The following is a 16,262-nucleotide window of genomic DNA, read 5'->3' as shown; positions in this document are numbered from 1 at the left end:
AGTATTTCTTTCCAGAACGGGTTGTTAGGCGTTGGAATGGACTGTCCAGGGAGGTGGTGGAGTCCCCATCCCTGGAGGGGTTTTAGAGTCGGGTCGACATAGCGCTGAGGGATATGGTGTAGTTGGGATCTGTCAGTGCTAGGTTAACGGTTGGACTAGATGATCTTCAAGGTCCTTTCCAACCTAGGTGATTCTGTGATTCTGTGTGATTCTGTGAGATAGTAACTGCACCAAAGGGGAACATATCTGATGGGCTTCACAGTATAAGCTGATTAATACTGAATGACTCGGAGTACTCAATTCAAATAATTGCAAAATTCTAGAATGTTGCTCTCCCAGAAGTCCCAAGGCCCTAACTATGTCTTGCTTTTCCAGTCTCCAGGGGACAGCATAATAACTACTGCTTAAACATCTCAGCATTATGTGCCCACGCGGAGTTTTGTAACCCCCGTGACAGCTCCAGGGTTCCCACAGTCTGAACCCCTCAGAGCTGAAGTCAGTCTACCTGAATAGTGTCTCTGACTTCATCCTTGTTGCAGAATTTTCGAACCCTAGGCCATGAAAATAGCTTGGAATAAAAGAATACAGAAACCTCTAACAGGTTTACAGGCACTTTTCCAGCTTTGGCAACTATCTCCACTTAAAGTTCATAGGCAAAAGTCTGCTTTGTGTGTGTTCCTACTCCCTTGCAAATTGTGCTGCCAGAGCTGTCTGTGCTGCAGACAGACCGATTGACAGCTTTGCCTCCAGCCAGAATCCTGATTCAAAGGAATATCAAATTCCGTGTAATAAAGTTTGCATGAAATTTTTACCTGCAACAATTCCCCAATGTGCTGAACTGCATGATACTGACTTATATAATACATCATTTTAGCAGCAGAGCTAAACAAAATGCAAAGCCAGATTCAGTTTGATTTTTTTCTCGTGATCATAGACATTATACCACATCTGATAGCTATAAACCTTTACTTCCATTATTTTGTAGTACATAAACATCAAATACAAAATTTTCTTCAACAAGTGTTTCAATCAAATCAAATATTTAAAAGTAGATTTTAAAAAATATTTCAACTATAAGAAAAAAAATTTTTAGGTGAAAGATTCAAAGTATGTGAAACATTGAAAAGCACTGCTTCAGTATTATTGAAATACTTTAAATTTTTAAAAATGAAATGTTAGAATGGAAATATTTCCATAGACAATTGATTTGGATGAAATCACATGTTCTAACAGAACAATATTCCTTTGAAAAATTTTCCAATTGCATTTTCTAGTGGCCAATTTTTCAATGACATTTTCCAAAGAACAATCTATATCTGAAAATTTTTCAACAAGCTCTTGTGAACTCTTAAAGGAACAAAGAAGTAGTTTTCCAATAATAGATTTTGAAAGGCAGTTATTATTCTATGTTTTACACTTTTTTACTGAAAAAGTAGCATACCAAATATAGAGTAATTGCCTGGACTTTCTGTTAACTCCTTTTTTAACTTAAGATACGAATTTCTGAGAAATGTTCCCAAACTTCAATTAAAAACCTTGAGTGATTTGATTTTAAAATGGATTGATGTAAATGTTGCTCACCTTAGATAGATATATACAACTGGTATCCAGACATGTTTCCCTCAGGCAGCTTGGTCTGAACTCTGGTGTCCAAGCATGGCATCCAGTTCAAATTCGGGTCTGCAGCTTGCATTTTTCTCTTTATTAGACTGAGTTAGAGAAGTTACCTGAATTTCAGTGCTACCTGCAAGTCCAGTTATTGATCTTATACCAAGTGCTAGCAATACAAAAGCACCCAAAGAATACTCCAGCGTAAAACTGGACGCAGCTTTACACTTTGATGAGATCAGGCTGAGAGTCTGCTTTGACTCACTTGTGATACTGTTTACAACAAACATTTACAACATTTCCAATTTCTATTTTGTTTCCTTAATCATTGCTTCCAGTTTTTCAACCATACAATCACTACTGAAGCTGGCTATGCCTAGGCGGGCATTAGTAGATGTGCTGAGGAGCCCAGGTTTGTATACATAACATGGATATGCGAGGAGGGAAGTGGTTGGTAGCTTAAAGCAATACCTCACAAGTGAGACTTACAGAGTGAAAAATACTGCAATGATCTACAGCCCAAGTTCCAAGTTTGCACTTCAAATCTGCCAGTTCAGGACTTGGAATCCACACTCATTCCAACACTCTGACATTTAGGGAAATTCATGGCCTCTTTTCAAGCCTGTAGCTTTGAATATATTTCCAAAGATGTAGAGGTTAATTTCTTCCCGTTTAGATGGACAGCATTTGGATCTAGATCAGAAGCACCTCCTCAGATAGCGTAAATGACAATGGCCCCTTTTGCTCTGTTGCAGTTTTGGGAATGTGCTCCAGCTATAGATTTGCTCTTTGAGTTCACATCCAGAAGTCAAGGGGGAATACAGTTTTCAGTCCTTCTCCACTGAGTGAAAGAGAGATGAGGGTTATGCAGGCCACAGCACAGAGCTCTGTCAGTGAACTTCACTTAACAGAATCTGGTTGCTTTGCATCACAGGAGTAGACAACCACAATGCCTTATAGTATCTGCAGAGCTGGGAGTTTACAGGAGATGCACCTGGATACCAAGAAGAAAAGTCTGTTCCATGTATTCACTCCTCTCTTGTTTCACAGAAATAATTAGATTGCTTGTTGTTCTCTGCCTCAATCTCTTGTTCCACTTTTCCTATAAGCTGGTTTAGCTGTCCTAAATTACAGATCAAAAAGCTAAATGCTAAAGGCCAGGCTAATTCTCTAGTTTCTTTCTATAGTCCATGAAAAAAACCCAGACAGTTCAGAGGGCAATTCATCTCATCCTGAGATAGCCATCTACAGTAAGTTAGACAAATAGCTCTTTGGAGGTGTATCTCCATCCATTGCAAAAGGAACCTCCTTCAGACTTTGGCATATACCTTTCCTGTGTTTAAAGTTAAGTGAGATAAATCACATCCACAGCTGTTGTCCGTGTAAAGAGGGCTCAGATATAAAGCTGTGGTGAGAGAAGATCACTGCAGAAACACCCATGGCAGCCTGAGATACTAGCCATCTGTTCTAGCCATTCTGCCAGATGTTACTGATCCCTGTGGCACAGCCAGTGGGACACGAGCATCCTATGAGTTCTGTCTGGTGAGCAGTCAGCTGGTTGCTCCTGAAGGGATCTGACCCTGACCTGGCTGAACTTTTTGCTGAAACAGCTGAGAAATGCTCCCTCCCTTTGCTCAGCTGTGGACTCAAAAACTATCACAAGAGGGGCAGTAACAAACCACAGGCAGCTGTTACAGAAGGTTGCGTTATCAGGACATCAGGAATGAATGCAAAATGCTCCTGGAAGGCTTAGCTTTTTCAACTAATACTTTCTTATTTCTGCTTGAGCTACAGAGGATCTCTGAAGAATCATCCAATTTGTTCTATATATACCCCAACTGGTTGTTATTCTTTGCCCTGGAGGGAGTTGCAAATTGTGTATGCAGCCTGTACTTTGTAAAGAGATTGCAAAATAGTAGTATCCCTCCACTTGCACAGCCCAAACAGATGGCACTGGGCAGGTAAAGAGCTATCTCTGAGAAATGCTAGCTATGAACAGTCTTTCAAACATTAATAATTTGAGAAATGCAAGAGCAGAAATTAGATGTAAAGTGACACAAATGACTTCTAGAAGATATCATTAGTTAAAAAATGATGTGTATAAAAGAGAAGAGCAGAAAAGCACAATCATACAAGCCAATATGAACTGACCCGATCTACCTGAGAGACAATCACATCAGAACCTCACTGCAAAGACAATGTAGCCGTTAATCTAGTGAGGGCAACCAGGCCAGATGTTTTGCTTGGATTTTGTCTTTTTATTGCCAGCTGCTGTGCACCAGCCTGAAGCATCAAGATGGGGGACTTGGGATGAACACAGAAGCAAAGGTAAATATGTTATTAAATGCATCTTAAAAGGGAGGAATATGGCAAGGAACGAAGGATCTAAGGATAACGGGGTATACAACTCTTCATCTGTAGGTCAATTTTTATTGCATTTCAGATCAGCAATTGTGCAAGTCATTATTATCTGGTCAGTTTTATTGAATCAATTTGGCAGTCTCAGTACAGTGTCTAATGTATAGAGGAAAAATTTTAAAAGACTGAAGAGATTTAGGAGTCTAAGTCCTGCTCATTATCAGTGGAACTTAATCTCTCTGAAGAGTTAAGTACTTTTGAAAATGGGATGTGGTCTTCTAAGTCACGCACACACTTTTGAAAATATTATCCTGCTTGGCCACAGCACAGTGTGATGCTTGCTGGTCTCCTTGCTGTCAATCATGGCAGAGAGGTCAAGGACTGAGTGGCTCACAGTGATTACTGGCTTATGAAATTCCCCTTTTCTTCTTCTAAGAACAGTCCCTCCTGTTGAGAGCAGGCATGTTGGCAGGCAATGATGTTGTACAGAAATACAGATTTCAGTGGAGAAACAGAGAAACCTGTTGTCTGGAGAAGGCACCATGGTGTTTTCCACAAGTGAAAAATGTTAAAAACTGAGAGATGTATAAATGAATACAATGCAGAGGTAGGGATAAGCTAAATGAAACACTGGTAGATCTGGAAAGATCTGATGTGCCACTGGGACAGTGGAGTCTATTTTCCTGTAAGTGCCAGGACTACAAAGGAAACCTGCAAAACTGTTAAATAAAACTGGGGTTTAAAAAGGAAGGGAAAATAGTTGTTTTAATTAATGCCAGGAATAATAGATATTTTCTTCTCTTCTGATTAAAATGGTTAGGGAGGAACAGGGTTACAGAGCTGCTACAGCCATCAGCAGTAGTGTTGCTGTTGCTACCAGTCTGCCTTCAGCTTCCTTAATTGGGTGTGCTCAGAACCTCACCTCAGGGTGTGTGTGGGGTACATCTCAATTTCATATCCTTTAGCCCAATCCCCATGCTTAATTCTCTTAGATTCCACTTATCTGGTCTCATCAGAAGTTTTCAATGAACCAAAGGAGATCTATTTTTTTTAAATAATAAATTACCCCAAGCTCCCTCTCAAGATCTTTGTCCTTCTCACATGTTAAACAGCTTCTGACCCTTAAGAGATGCTGGTGGGACAGAAGTTGTGGTGGTGGCTGTGGTTTGACCCACAACCTAGATCCTCAGCATCTGAGACACTGGCTATTCAACACAGCTCCAGTTCCATTCCATACATGCATTCTGCCAGCAGGAAGTCCCCAGCCAGCAAGGGTGAAACAGGAGTGAGCACTGGGCACCTAATCACAGAATTCTGTGAGCCCCTGCTCCACCTGGATATGTCCTTTTGTCACCAAAGAGCTCCATTTTGCTTATTGTTTTTTATAGCTGATCTTCATCTATCCAGATGGTTTTACGCTGCTCTTCTCCGATCCGGTCTTTTATTGTTCGGATAAGATCTTCAATACTGCTCCATGCATCTGCCTCTACAGAGGCATAAAGACATGGCAGTGCTTCCAGTTCTTTCTCCTTCAGACGGCACATACGTAAAAACTCATCTTCAGTCTCCGGCTTTGGCAATAGTTTCCTGTATCAAATAAGCAGACCAAAAATAAATGTCTTACATTTTAAGTTCATCCTGTAGTCCCAGCTGTCCCATCAAGAATTTATTTTCTACTGACTATATACAAGCAATAAAAGCAGTGGAGAATACAGCTACTCCAGGTCTATCCTCCCCTTATCTCCATGCTGCCCCCAAGGAAAAATATTTGCTATGGGGAAACAATTTAAGAGGATTGAATGTAGGGAGAGTGCAAGTGTTTACGACCTTTCCTCTTCCAGCTAGCATTACCTTAAGAAATGCTGTGGGAGTGCTGAGCATGGAGAAAACCACATATTCTTCAGTCTCATCCTCCCACAATGCTCATTCCTATCAGTGACAGTGAAGGAGTGCTAGATTTGGGGAATTCCTGCTTTCTCTGGTTGTAAGATCTGGAGGAGTCATGGGAGGAAATAGTGCACATAGAAGCACCAGATGAAGAGAGAAGAGGTTCTTTATTTCTCTCAGCGAGAACATTATTGGACTTGAGAATTATTCACTGAATAAGACGGAATATCAAATATGCAAAAGGTTTGATATGTTACCTGAACCTCTTGATGTTTTTCTCTGAGACTCTGATAAAGAGAACAATAGGATATATCTTGGCTTTGATTAAATCCTTTGTGCAGCTTATTCCAGCTTCCAAGAGACAATGCTTGTTCTAAAAACAAAGTCATAACAGTGTTACAAAGGGACATTCACTGCTGTGGAATCTAGAGATAAAGGTATCCATACCTTATGGGGTCAGCTGAAAAGCTCTCCATTTACCACTGTACTGATTTAAAACCTTTTAATCAAATATACATTTAAAGTCCAAACTCCTCCTACTGGTTTACAACTAGTCAGTCAAATAACAGCTGAGCTTAATAGCTTTCTGAAAAGGTTTTAAATAGAAATGGATTGATTTCAAGATGAAGACTATGATAAAATACCAGTTTTACATATATACACAAACACACATACTTGCTCTTTGTTCAGAGAGAACATCTGCAACTACTTGTAAGAGAAAAAAACATCACTTTAATTCTCCTTTTTTTCATGCTGTGCATCAAATCTCCTCTATTTGATACCTGATACTCTACTCTGACATTGTTATCTTTGTACTGTACAACCCCGTGTCTGTGTTTCAGGCTATCCTTTCTTTTGTCTAGGTCCTTGTATCTCTTACTCTTTCGCACATTCATATATACTTATGATATGAGAAGGAACTGAATTTTTGCTGCATCAGTGTGGGCCATCCCAGGGAATGAGCGAGAATATAAAAGGATATGGCTGAGCATGAAAAAGAAAAGGAAAAGCAAGAGCACAAATAAAAGCCATTTGAGGGAATAAATACAAATCTGAGATTGAAGGTGGGCAAGCGAGAGAGAACATGCAACTGTAAATTGGTCAGTCTCTTATTCAAGAAGAAACACACACTGCAGACAGATTGACAGGCAGCCTATCGAAGGGATACAGAGTACTCTGAGCACCTTGGCAGTGACAGCCTCAATATTGGCAGGTACAATACATTCATATGTGTTCAAATTCTTTTCTCTGCTGAAGATGATAGTCTCCGTTCTTTGCTTCCTTAAGAACTCTTCCTTTGTTACAACATCTGGAAAGAGATGTGGGTGAGGACAAAATGAAGATTACAACAACAGAACACCTCGAAAACTATCCAGTAGTACCTCTTCACATAGGATGTAAGGATGGTTCGGTGAAAGAAGACGAGCAATGAATTGTCTTAACAGCTGCCTCATTTCTTCCATTGAATTCAATTAAAGCCTAATCTGATCACAGCTGAGCATCTCAGCTATATCCTGCACCAATGAGTCCTTGGGCAATTACTACAACACTATGAAGGCATTAAATTAAAACAGTAAATACAATTCCAGCACCTAATGTTATATAGTAACATTTCAGGGATGCTGAGAAGTGCTAAAAAAAGAAGGTCTCTTCAGTATAGGCTCCTAAAACAAGGATTTAGTGTTGCAACATTTGTGTTTAAAGTTTCAAAAAATTTGGCTTAGGTTGCAATGTGTGATACTGGCCCCCTTGTGAATTGCAGCTCTACATCAAAGCTTTTGTTTTATGTTGCAAGACAGGGGATATTTATTATAATACTTAACTTTTCCGTTTCTCTGTCTGGATAACTGTAAGACTGCATACTATGCAGTGGGTATTCAATATTAGTGTAAAAATGAAACATCAGCTATGTTTAATGCTGTGTTGTATACAATCCTGCCCTATAGCAATCACGGTACTGCATATTGCTTTAATGGTAAATACTTAGCATGGAAGAAAATCAGTCTTTCGGGTAGATCAAATGCACAATCTTCATAGCCTTGGATAAGATAGAAACCTAAAGTTGCTCTAGGGAAGATATTCCTCATAATAGCAAATACTAGAAACAAATTAATCAAAATTTCACATTGCCTAGATATGCAGTATGCAAACAGTATGCAAACAGAAAGAGCACTCACAGCATTTCAGTCTCTCGGGGGCATCCTAGCAACCACACAGCATACACATGGATAATATTCATAGACATTGTGACTCTCATAACCACGTGCATTGGCTGTCTCAAAAACATTCAAATATCTCAGATATTCTCAAAAAGCAGGATTTACAGTGACACATAACTCTGATGTGACTTGAAGTACCTCACACAACCATCACATGTACATGCCCCTACGTGTGCACGCATATATATGTTCATATTTCTAACACTGAGGGTTAACAGTCATGGTCCTCTCTTATCCCATTACCTGGCTTGCATATGTTGAATTCAAGGGCACCTCCAGAGTTGAGAAGCTTCTGTACCAAGGTCTTGGCAAGCATGGTGGGAGTGAAAAGTACTGGGCGCCTGCGCTCACAGTGGATTGGTCTCACCAAGCTATAAGGGATCAGACTGAGTCTCTTATTGATTTCACTTTCGGAATCCAAATCTGAGTAAAGAACAAGACATTTATCCTCTGGTTTCCTCTCCGTCAGTATTAGGAGAAAAAGAAGGAGAAACACATGAACCAGAAGTGACATGGTTAGTCATACTGGTCCTCATTTCTCTTTTGTCAAGGTTGTCTTTACTATTTATCTAGTAGCATGATGTCCAACCTAATACTAAATAATTCAAGTGACTTTTGCTTTCAAGAGATTATTTCATAGTTTAACAGGACACTTGCTTGGAGAATCTTTCTGCTTATTAGCTTGACTTCAAGTTAAACGTTTTCGGACAAAGAGCAAGAAAGCACCTAGGAAGAACTACCATCTAAACAGGAAGTTTCAGTGTCCTAAACTTGCTCATGAAAGCTTATTGCCTCAAGCACTTCTAGCAAAATCAGTTTTTCTCACAAATGGTGTCGAATTTTTGCAGAGCAGATCACAGATGCCAGTAATAGGAAAGACCTATGACATTTTTCACAGCCATGCTGTTACGTAGACCTTTATGTAGGCCTTTCTATCAGTGCCATCTGTGTAAAAGCTATTACTATTTTATATCCATACCTTCCAGCTTATCAGGCAATGGCTTCTTTGCTTCAGATGAGGTCCGTGCCAGACCAGAGGGCCAGCCAGTGACGATACGGACTCGCTCATTGCTATTCATACGCTTATATTTGTTTTCAGACCTACTGACAAACTGCAAAGGTGAACAAAGAGATTTGACCCTCATTTCTTACATCCTTTATCGTCCCATGTATTCATCAGCCCACACTTGTTATCTACGAGATCTGAATTACCTATGTCCATCAAAGACAAGACTCCATGGATCTGTTGACTGAATTCTAAGGCTCTTTAAATATCATAGATTTGATTCAGAGCTTTTGTTAATCCCCTTTGGGATTTCTTCTTTTGTTCTCTGCTCTTAAGCGGCATGTTTTTTTCTTCACAGAGCTCCCTGCTGTCACCAGTACAAGCACTGATATGTCCACAGCAGAGTAACATACCCGCTCTGAGTATTTGCACAAATGTATCACAGGTTATAGCCAAAACTCTGCCTCTTCTTTGCTGTACTAGAGAGACTTAAAAGCTCCCAAATGTCACATTTTTATACCAAGAAATAGGCTTCATGCTTTCATTCCTCATCCACCCAACTCTTCCTCTATCCAAATATTAATTCCTCCTCCTGTGTATTTGCTAACCTTCACAACCATCTTCCTTCACAAGACTTTATCTTTCACTCACACAGTCTCTGTCACTCTCAGAGTCACTGACCTACAATTAAAGGACTATTTTCTGATGGAACCTTATCTCACAGAGTCTTGGGGATTTGGTCAAGCCCAATGGATTTGTCCTTCTGGTTCAAGCAAAACACATTTCAGCCTCTCAGCAGACATGTTTGATTCATCAAGCTACATCAGTAAAGGAAGGCATGCACTTAAAAATAAACACCCCATGCCACAAGAGCGGTTAGAAAACACAACCCATTCATACTTTTCATATATTAAATCTCTTTTTGATAGGAATAAATCCCGATACAACCTCTATACCTGAGGTGGGGTTTCTGGGGAAATTAGGCTAGCCTGAGAAAATCTGCTGTTCAAATCCACTATTTCAGACATTGCATTGAGGATTTGAACTTTATTACCTGTAATATTTGGCCCAAAAGAAAGCTTGCTCTGGATAGGCGAGGACTGGCCTTTGGGTCATTCGGTGGGGCAGGCTCCTCTGGCTGCAATGTATTCTAGTAAAAAATAACACAGGAATTTTTCTTTCCCTCCCTCTTTTTTTCCTTTTTTTTCTTTTTCTTTTCTTTTTTTTTTTTTTTTAATCACAGCATTCAAGAAACAGAACAAGCAAAAGCAGGTATTTTATATTTCCAATAAAAGGGATAGTGATTGATTGATATCTATCCCAAATATAATGTTCTAAGCAAACTGTAGACATAGCATGGCCTACGCTGAGAAACACAGCTTCTGTTACTGCTCTTCCACGTCCCTTTCTTCACAGGAGACTGCTCTCTACAGCTTATGAAAGAGGTAATTTCTGCACCAAGAAATAGCATGCAAAGCTTTTGCTTTCACTAGCATCTCTGCCAGTGATCTCTGTCCCTTTGATCAGTGGGGACTGAAGTACAGAAGGAATGCGTGACACTTAACCTTGACTGAAATCAAATACAAGCACTGGCTACAGTGTCTCTGCAAATGTTAGAGGCATATACGTCTCCCAAGCTCTAAAAATAACTTATGGTAACTAATACACCAGGAAGTTAGTTTTTAATTATGTAAAGATGGAATTCTTGAGTCTAAAGAAAGAAAAATCAAATTATTTTAACTGAAGGAAAAGGAGAAACTGTCAGTACGTGAAGACCTGATAATCCCACTTATCTCCATACTGTATAGGTTGGAAGAGGCAGGTCTTTCTAATATGGGACAGTGGTAGCTCTGTGGATTAGATGCTTGTTCATAGTAGAAGACAAATAATTCTGATTACTAACTCCAAGAACACAGCTTCTTCCTCATGTGGATATGAAGATGCATTAGAGGCTTAGAGGCAGAGAAGAATGAAAAGGATTAATTAAGACACAGAACAGGTATTAGACTTTCAAAGTGTACTCCCTCATAGCTGGAAGGGTTAATAGTGTGCCAGAGCTAGATCCATTGTCAGGGACAATATTATTTAAAGCAAACATAAGGTGCCCATTGCCTGGCACAATCAAAACCTACACAGAGTGCAAACAGGGCTTTCTCTAAAATTAACATAATGAACAACAAGTAGCAGTGCACTATCAGGTGTTAAAAAGACCTTGTTTGTAGATACTTACCCGGAGTGCCCGAAGGGTATTATATGAGCTTTCTGTCTCATCCTTGCTTCCTCTGTGCATCAACCGCTGCAGCTTCACCAAAAGAAGTTGCTGGGCTCTGAAAGAAAGGATGGAATCACATAGATCAAGGTATCTTTGAAACCACTCAGAAGAAAGCTGGATTGCAATGGGTCTGTGCCTACAGAAAAGATTAAATAGAAGTAACAGTGAGGCCTGACTGAACCACACAGTAAATGCAGGAACAAAATAATGAGCAGGACTGCAGTGCAGTTAAGGATTAAAGAATCTCCATGGCATATTTTCCTATGATACTTTTTGAGAAACCCACATTATTCCTTCAGGTAATACCTGGAGTCTCCTTTCTAAGGCTTTATAGCTCATATTACAGTTTAACATCACCAGGCCTTATCTCAAAAATTAAGACATATACCTCCTTCCTTACAGCAGTCATTAATTTCCCTGTTTACAGAACCACTGCTCTCAGCTGTGGTCACTCAGCATTACGCTCACCGGCTGTAGCTGGGAATGGTCCCCATCTCCAGGTCCCTGTCGCTGAACGGATCGACTCTGGCACACAGCCACTCACACCTCCCCTGGTACATGGTGTCAAGAATATGAACAATCTCATCACACTTCACTGACAGGGAACAACAGTCCAGCTGGCTGGAGATGTTCAGATTCAAGCGGATATGAAACGAGTCCCCCGATGTGATCAGCCCTTCTTCCAGTTCTGACAGCAGTTTCCGGTACCCTGCAGCATCGAAGGAAGGGGGGAAGCATGATCAGACCTCAGTACTGCTGCATTCCTGGGCATCCTCTGGGAGCAGCACACAGCACAAACTTCTGAGGCTCCTCCGAGAAAGGGTTTATACTTCCAGAGTGCTAGTTACACTGGTTACAACAAGGTTCCAGGCCTGCACCTTAAAGACACTAACGGGGCATTGATTCAGAAACAGCTCATGCTGCTGGTATCAGAATTTGTGAGAATATTCTCATTATAATGATACTTTTAGGTAACTCCATTTTCAATACTCCACACATGACCTGTGAAACAGAGAACTTCTCAGCAAAGATGCAGACACAGCTATAGCTCTATACTCTAAGTACAGCTTGAGTTCTGCTACCAGTTTTAATGACAAGCTATTCCCCTTATTATTAGCTCTAATTGACACTCCCACAATCTATAACTTGCTTTATCTGCAGTTAAGTGGTGCTCAAAAAAAATTGCAATAGTCTTTCTTACCTTTGAAAACATCAAAGAAAATCAAAGACATCACTTCCAGTGTGATCTATGCAGCTGAAATTCTCTAACCAGCATTTAAAAAAAACCCCGCAAATTTATATACACCAGTAAAAAATGGATTTTAGAATGTAATTTTTGATCCATAACCTGAAATTATCATTATGGGCCATGAACACTAAAATCAAATTCCGTTCACCACACATGAACTCCAGCTGTTAAAGATAAGATAAAGCCACAAAGGCAATAAACAGGTCAACTCCATCAGGTAAATGCTAAATCGACTTCAGCTCACCACATTGTGTTACAGAAAACTGTACATAAAAATAAGCTTGAATGTGTTTTGTGAGTCATGTCATTATTGGCCCACCATGTAAATTCTTCAGAGTCCTGTAGTGACAAGCATATGGGCTTTTTTTGTTCTCAGCCACAAAGCTAAGAGCTGGAGCAGTTACACAGAGTAGCTATAATTAACACCAGTGGGCATGCTTCAGATTTATACCAACACAAAGGACACTCTGGTTCTGTCGTTCTCATCCAGACAAGTTAGTATAATAGACCTGGGACTATTTGAGATGAGAAATACTTTTGCTCTTACCTTCGTGATTTGATTTATACTGGAGTGTTACTGGACCACTGCACCTCTGAATTGTCCAGTGAACTTCTTCCTTTGTGCAAGTATCCAAGGGAACACTCTGATTTTCCCCTCTGATGCAGCCCTCCAACTAGATATGAAAGAAATATTACTCTCCAGTGCGGGTTCAATCTTTTTTTGTTAAGCACCATCACCTTTTTCTGATTAAACAATGCAGATACTTTGCTATCAGGATGCAGATTACATTCTAATTATTTAATTTACTTTCTCTCAAATTAGGAATGCTAGCAGTCAACAGAACTGCAGCTCTTTGACAATCCCAGACTTCCCAGTAGTAAGTAGTGCAGGAATATAAGTTGTGAGGGGTTTTTTCCCCCCTTAGAGCCATTTTAATAGGAAAATAGTTTGGGAACATTGGCAATGGAGAGAAAACTAAGCAAAGAGTAGCTTAGCAGAAGCACCACTGAACTCCAGCTTACGTGATGCCAGGGACAGCTATGCAGCTGTGCAGCCCTTCTTCCCATTCTTATTGCAGCTACATCCATTTCTGTTCATAACATGTCCAGTCCCAAGACAGACCACTCTAAAGAATGGTTTAGGAGTCATCATGCTAAGCTAAGTAGGCAGGACAGTACTAGGAAGTCGAGAGCAAATCCCATTCTAGTCTTTTCAAAGGAGCTGTACTATACAATATAGCATCAGTTCCCTAATCTTTTCCATACAGAGCTACGATAAAGTGCAAAAGTGTGCGTGTGTGTTGGATGACTTTAAATACTGTTCTCCCATATTTTCATAGTCAATAGCAGATTTTCTTCTGCATAGGTCATATGCATTGTCATTAATACAAGATGAAAGAAGAAACAAAGGAAAATATTGCGGTGAGCATGCATGCGTGTAGGTGGACAGACATCCAGCACTGATTGTTGATTATTTTATGCTCACCAGTAGGATTTGGTGTCCCTCCCGAAGGCCTGCTTTCTCTGCAAGTGATCCTGTCTTGACAGAGCTAATAAAGCTCCCTTTATCGTTACCCCCAACCAGAGTGATTTCTGAATTGAGATTGTCTCCGTTCAGTGTTATGCGCTGGATAGTATGGCAGGAGTTTCTAATGCGACCAACAGATGTGACAGAGGGACGGAAAGGTCTGTGTTCATGAAAGGAAGTAACAATTAGTTATCTCAGTTTTTAGTTACCACTCCAGAGTTAAATCCATGCATGATAAATGGGAGACATATGAATAAAATCTTTAATGTTAGCAAGCACTAGGATCTAAGGACTCTAAAAGAAATCCTTCTCATTACTGCATAAGTTCTGGAGAAGAGCATCTGGATAGCTTCAAGTGCTCTGACACGACTGAATAACTCAGATGTATAATAGTACCTCACCTAGCAACCTGTGGCAGCAAGATAACAAGATCACAAGGATAAAGTTAAGTCTCTAGAACATTTTATCTGCCTTGAAGTTTTTGAAATTTTAGGGTGACTTTCATTGGTTTATAGGATATGAAAGGGCTCCAAAATAACTTGTTATACTGCTGCCAACATAGAGAAGTAAAGACTGAGCACAGCATCATGAGATATGTGTGTCAAATAACAACTTGTGACACCATATTCCTGCCATTATATCTTCAGCAACTAATAGATAAATGGAGGATCTCTACCACAGTAGCCCTTCCCCTCAGTCTCTAAGGCAGGTAAACTGGCATCTCAAATACCTTTCCAGAGAGAACTTTCTAAATATGGAGTTGACATGCTCAAGCTCATAGGCATCCAGGCCTTCTGACTGATGAGAAGAAGAGGAAGAGTGCACCGAAGGAGCTCCATGTGACTGCCTGTCATGACTGTCATCTGAAAAGATTAACAAGAATGAAAATGAGTCCTAGATAGAGTGACAAAGATGGAAAAAGGGAAAATGAATGTTTTTCCATGTTCTTCAGCCAAAGCTGAAGGAGGATATTCCTGATGCAGAGGCATGATTCATGTCCACAGGCAAGGAATGTCAGTCTTGCTTACTGGTACTACTGCCTGATCACTCTCACAGAACAGCAAGGTGGAAGGGACCTCTGGAGACTGTCTAGTCAAACCCCCTGCTCAAAGTAGGGTCAGCCAGAGGGGACTGCTCAGGACCTGACCAGTTGGGTTATGAATATCTCCAAGGATGGGGATTACTCAAGCTCTCTGGACAACCCTGTTCCAGTGTTTGACCACCCTCACAGTAAAAAAGCTTTTTTTTTTTTTTTTTTCCGTTTAAATGGAATTGCTTGTTCTTTAGTTTGTGCCCATTGCCTCTTCTCCCTTCATTGCGTAGCATCGAGAAGAGCCTGGCTCTGTCTTCTTTTGAGACAGCTTCTCCCTCAATTTGATGCTTTCCTCATTTTAAGGCTGGAGGTGGCCTTATCAACCTGCAAACCTCAGCCTAGGACCCTCCATCTATTCATTCAGTCTAATCCTTCTCCCACTTATTTCTTCAGGAATAACTGCTTTCTTATTCTCACTCCTAGTTGACCCTTTGTTTTCTTGTTATGACGAACTGACTTGATTTTTTCTCAGACTATGTGTCCTATCTTATTTAGATCAGGAGTTGATTATTTGACAGTATCTGTAGCTGGTGAGCTAATCACATAGTTAAACTATATACATGATATCCTCTTGCTTACCATCTAGTTCCAAAGCATCATATCCAAAGCTGTCATTGTCCTCTTCAACCAGGCTGGAATTAAAAACAAAGTGTAAGATAATGGAGGAGAGAGAGAGAAAAAGCTGTTGCAGCTTTCAGCAGATCTGTAACTTCAGCAGATTTCATTAAGTTGTGAAATGAACTTTTTCTCTGAAAAGGAAAGATGTTGGAGCTGTTGCATCAGACAATGGTGCAGCTGCAAAAAAAAAAAAAAAAGCACGTAACATACTTGTGGGCCCAGGGAAGATGTAGGAAGATCGCAGGAAGACAATATGTGTCAGCCAACACGGGAAGCATGTGAAGCTGCAAGAAGGTTCAGAAGAAAGAATTGCTAACAGCAGTGAGGAATGAAGAGTTTGCTGAAGACAAAGGGAAGCTGCAGAGTGATGGTCTCACATGTGTGACGTACACCACACCTGCTTCAGCACTGAGATAAATGGTTG

At 40.3% G+C, this 16,262-nt stretch overlaps 1 protein-coding gene across 2 annotated transcripts in view; it reads right to left on the bottom strand.

Moving 5' to 3' along the window:
- Positions 1–949: 949 nt before the first annotated feature.
- CARD11 (caspase recruitment domain family member 11) overlaps positions 950–16,262 on the bottom strand; it is a 50,661-nt gene continuing 35,348 nt past the window's right edge. For both annotated transcript variants that reach the window (XM_074841029.1, XM_074841030.1), the window contains exons 13-24: positions 15,800–15,852; positions 14,858–14,990; positions 14,086–14,287; positions 13,147–13,273; positions 11,819–12,059; positions 11,309–11,405; positions 10,133–10,228; positions 9,052–9,184; positions 8,316–8,495; positions 7,038–7,162; positions 6,111–6,226; positions 950–5,553 (exon numbers count right to left, since the gene is read on the bottom strand). In XM_074841029.1, coding sequence (XP_074697130.1) covers positions 5,349–5,553; positions 6,111–6,226; positions 7,038–7,162; positions 8,316–8,495; positions 9,052–9,184; positions 10,133–10,228; positions 11,309–11,405; positions 11,819–12,059; positions 13,147–13,273; positions 14,086–14,287; positions 14,858–14,990; positions 15,800–15,852 — 1,708 coding nt within the window. In that variant the 3' untranslated portion in view covers positions 950–5,348. The remainder of the gene's footprint in view (positions 5,554–6,110; positions 6,227–7,037; positions 7,163–8,315; positions 8,496–9,051; positions 9,185–10,132; positions 10,229–11,308; positions 11,406–11,818; positions 12,060–13,146; positions 13,274–14,085; positions 14,288–14,857; positions 14,991–15,799; positions 15,853–16,262) is intronic.

The sequence above is a fragment of the Strix aluco genome, chromosome 15, assembly GCF_031877795.1.
Source record: "Strix aluco isolate bStrAlu1 chromosome 15, bStrAlu1.hap1, whole genome shotgun sequence".
Taxonomy (NCBI): domain Eukaryota; kingdom Metazoa; phylum Chordata; class Aves; order Strigiformes; family Strigidae; genus Strix; species Strix aluco.
This window is presented reverse-complemented; position numbering and strand designations above follow the sequence as displayed.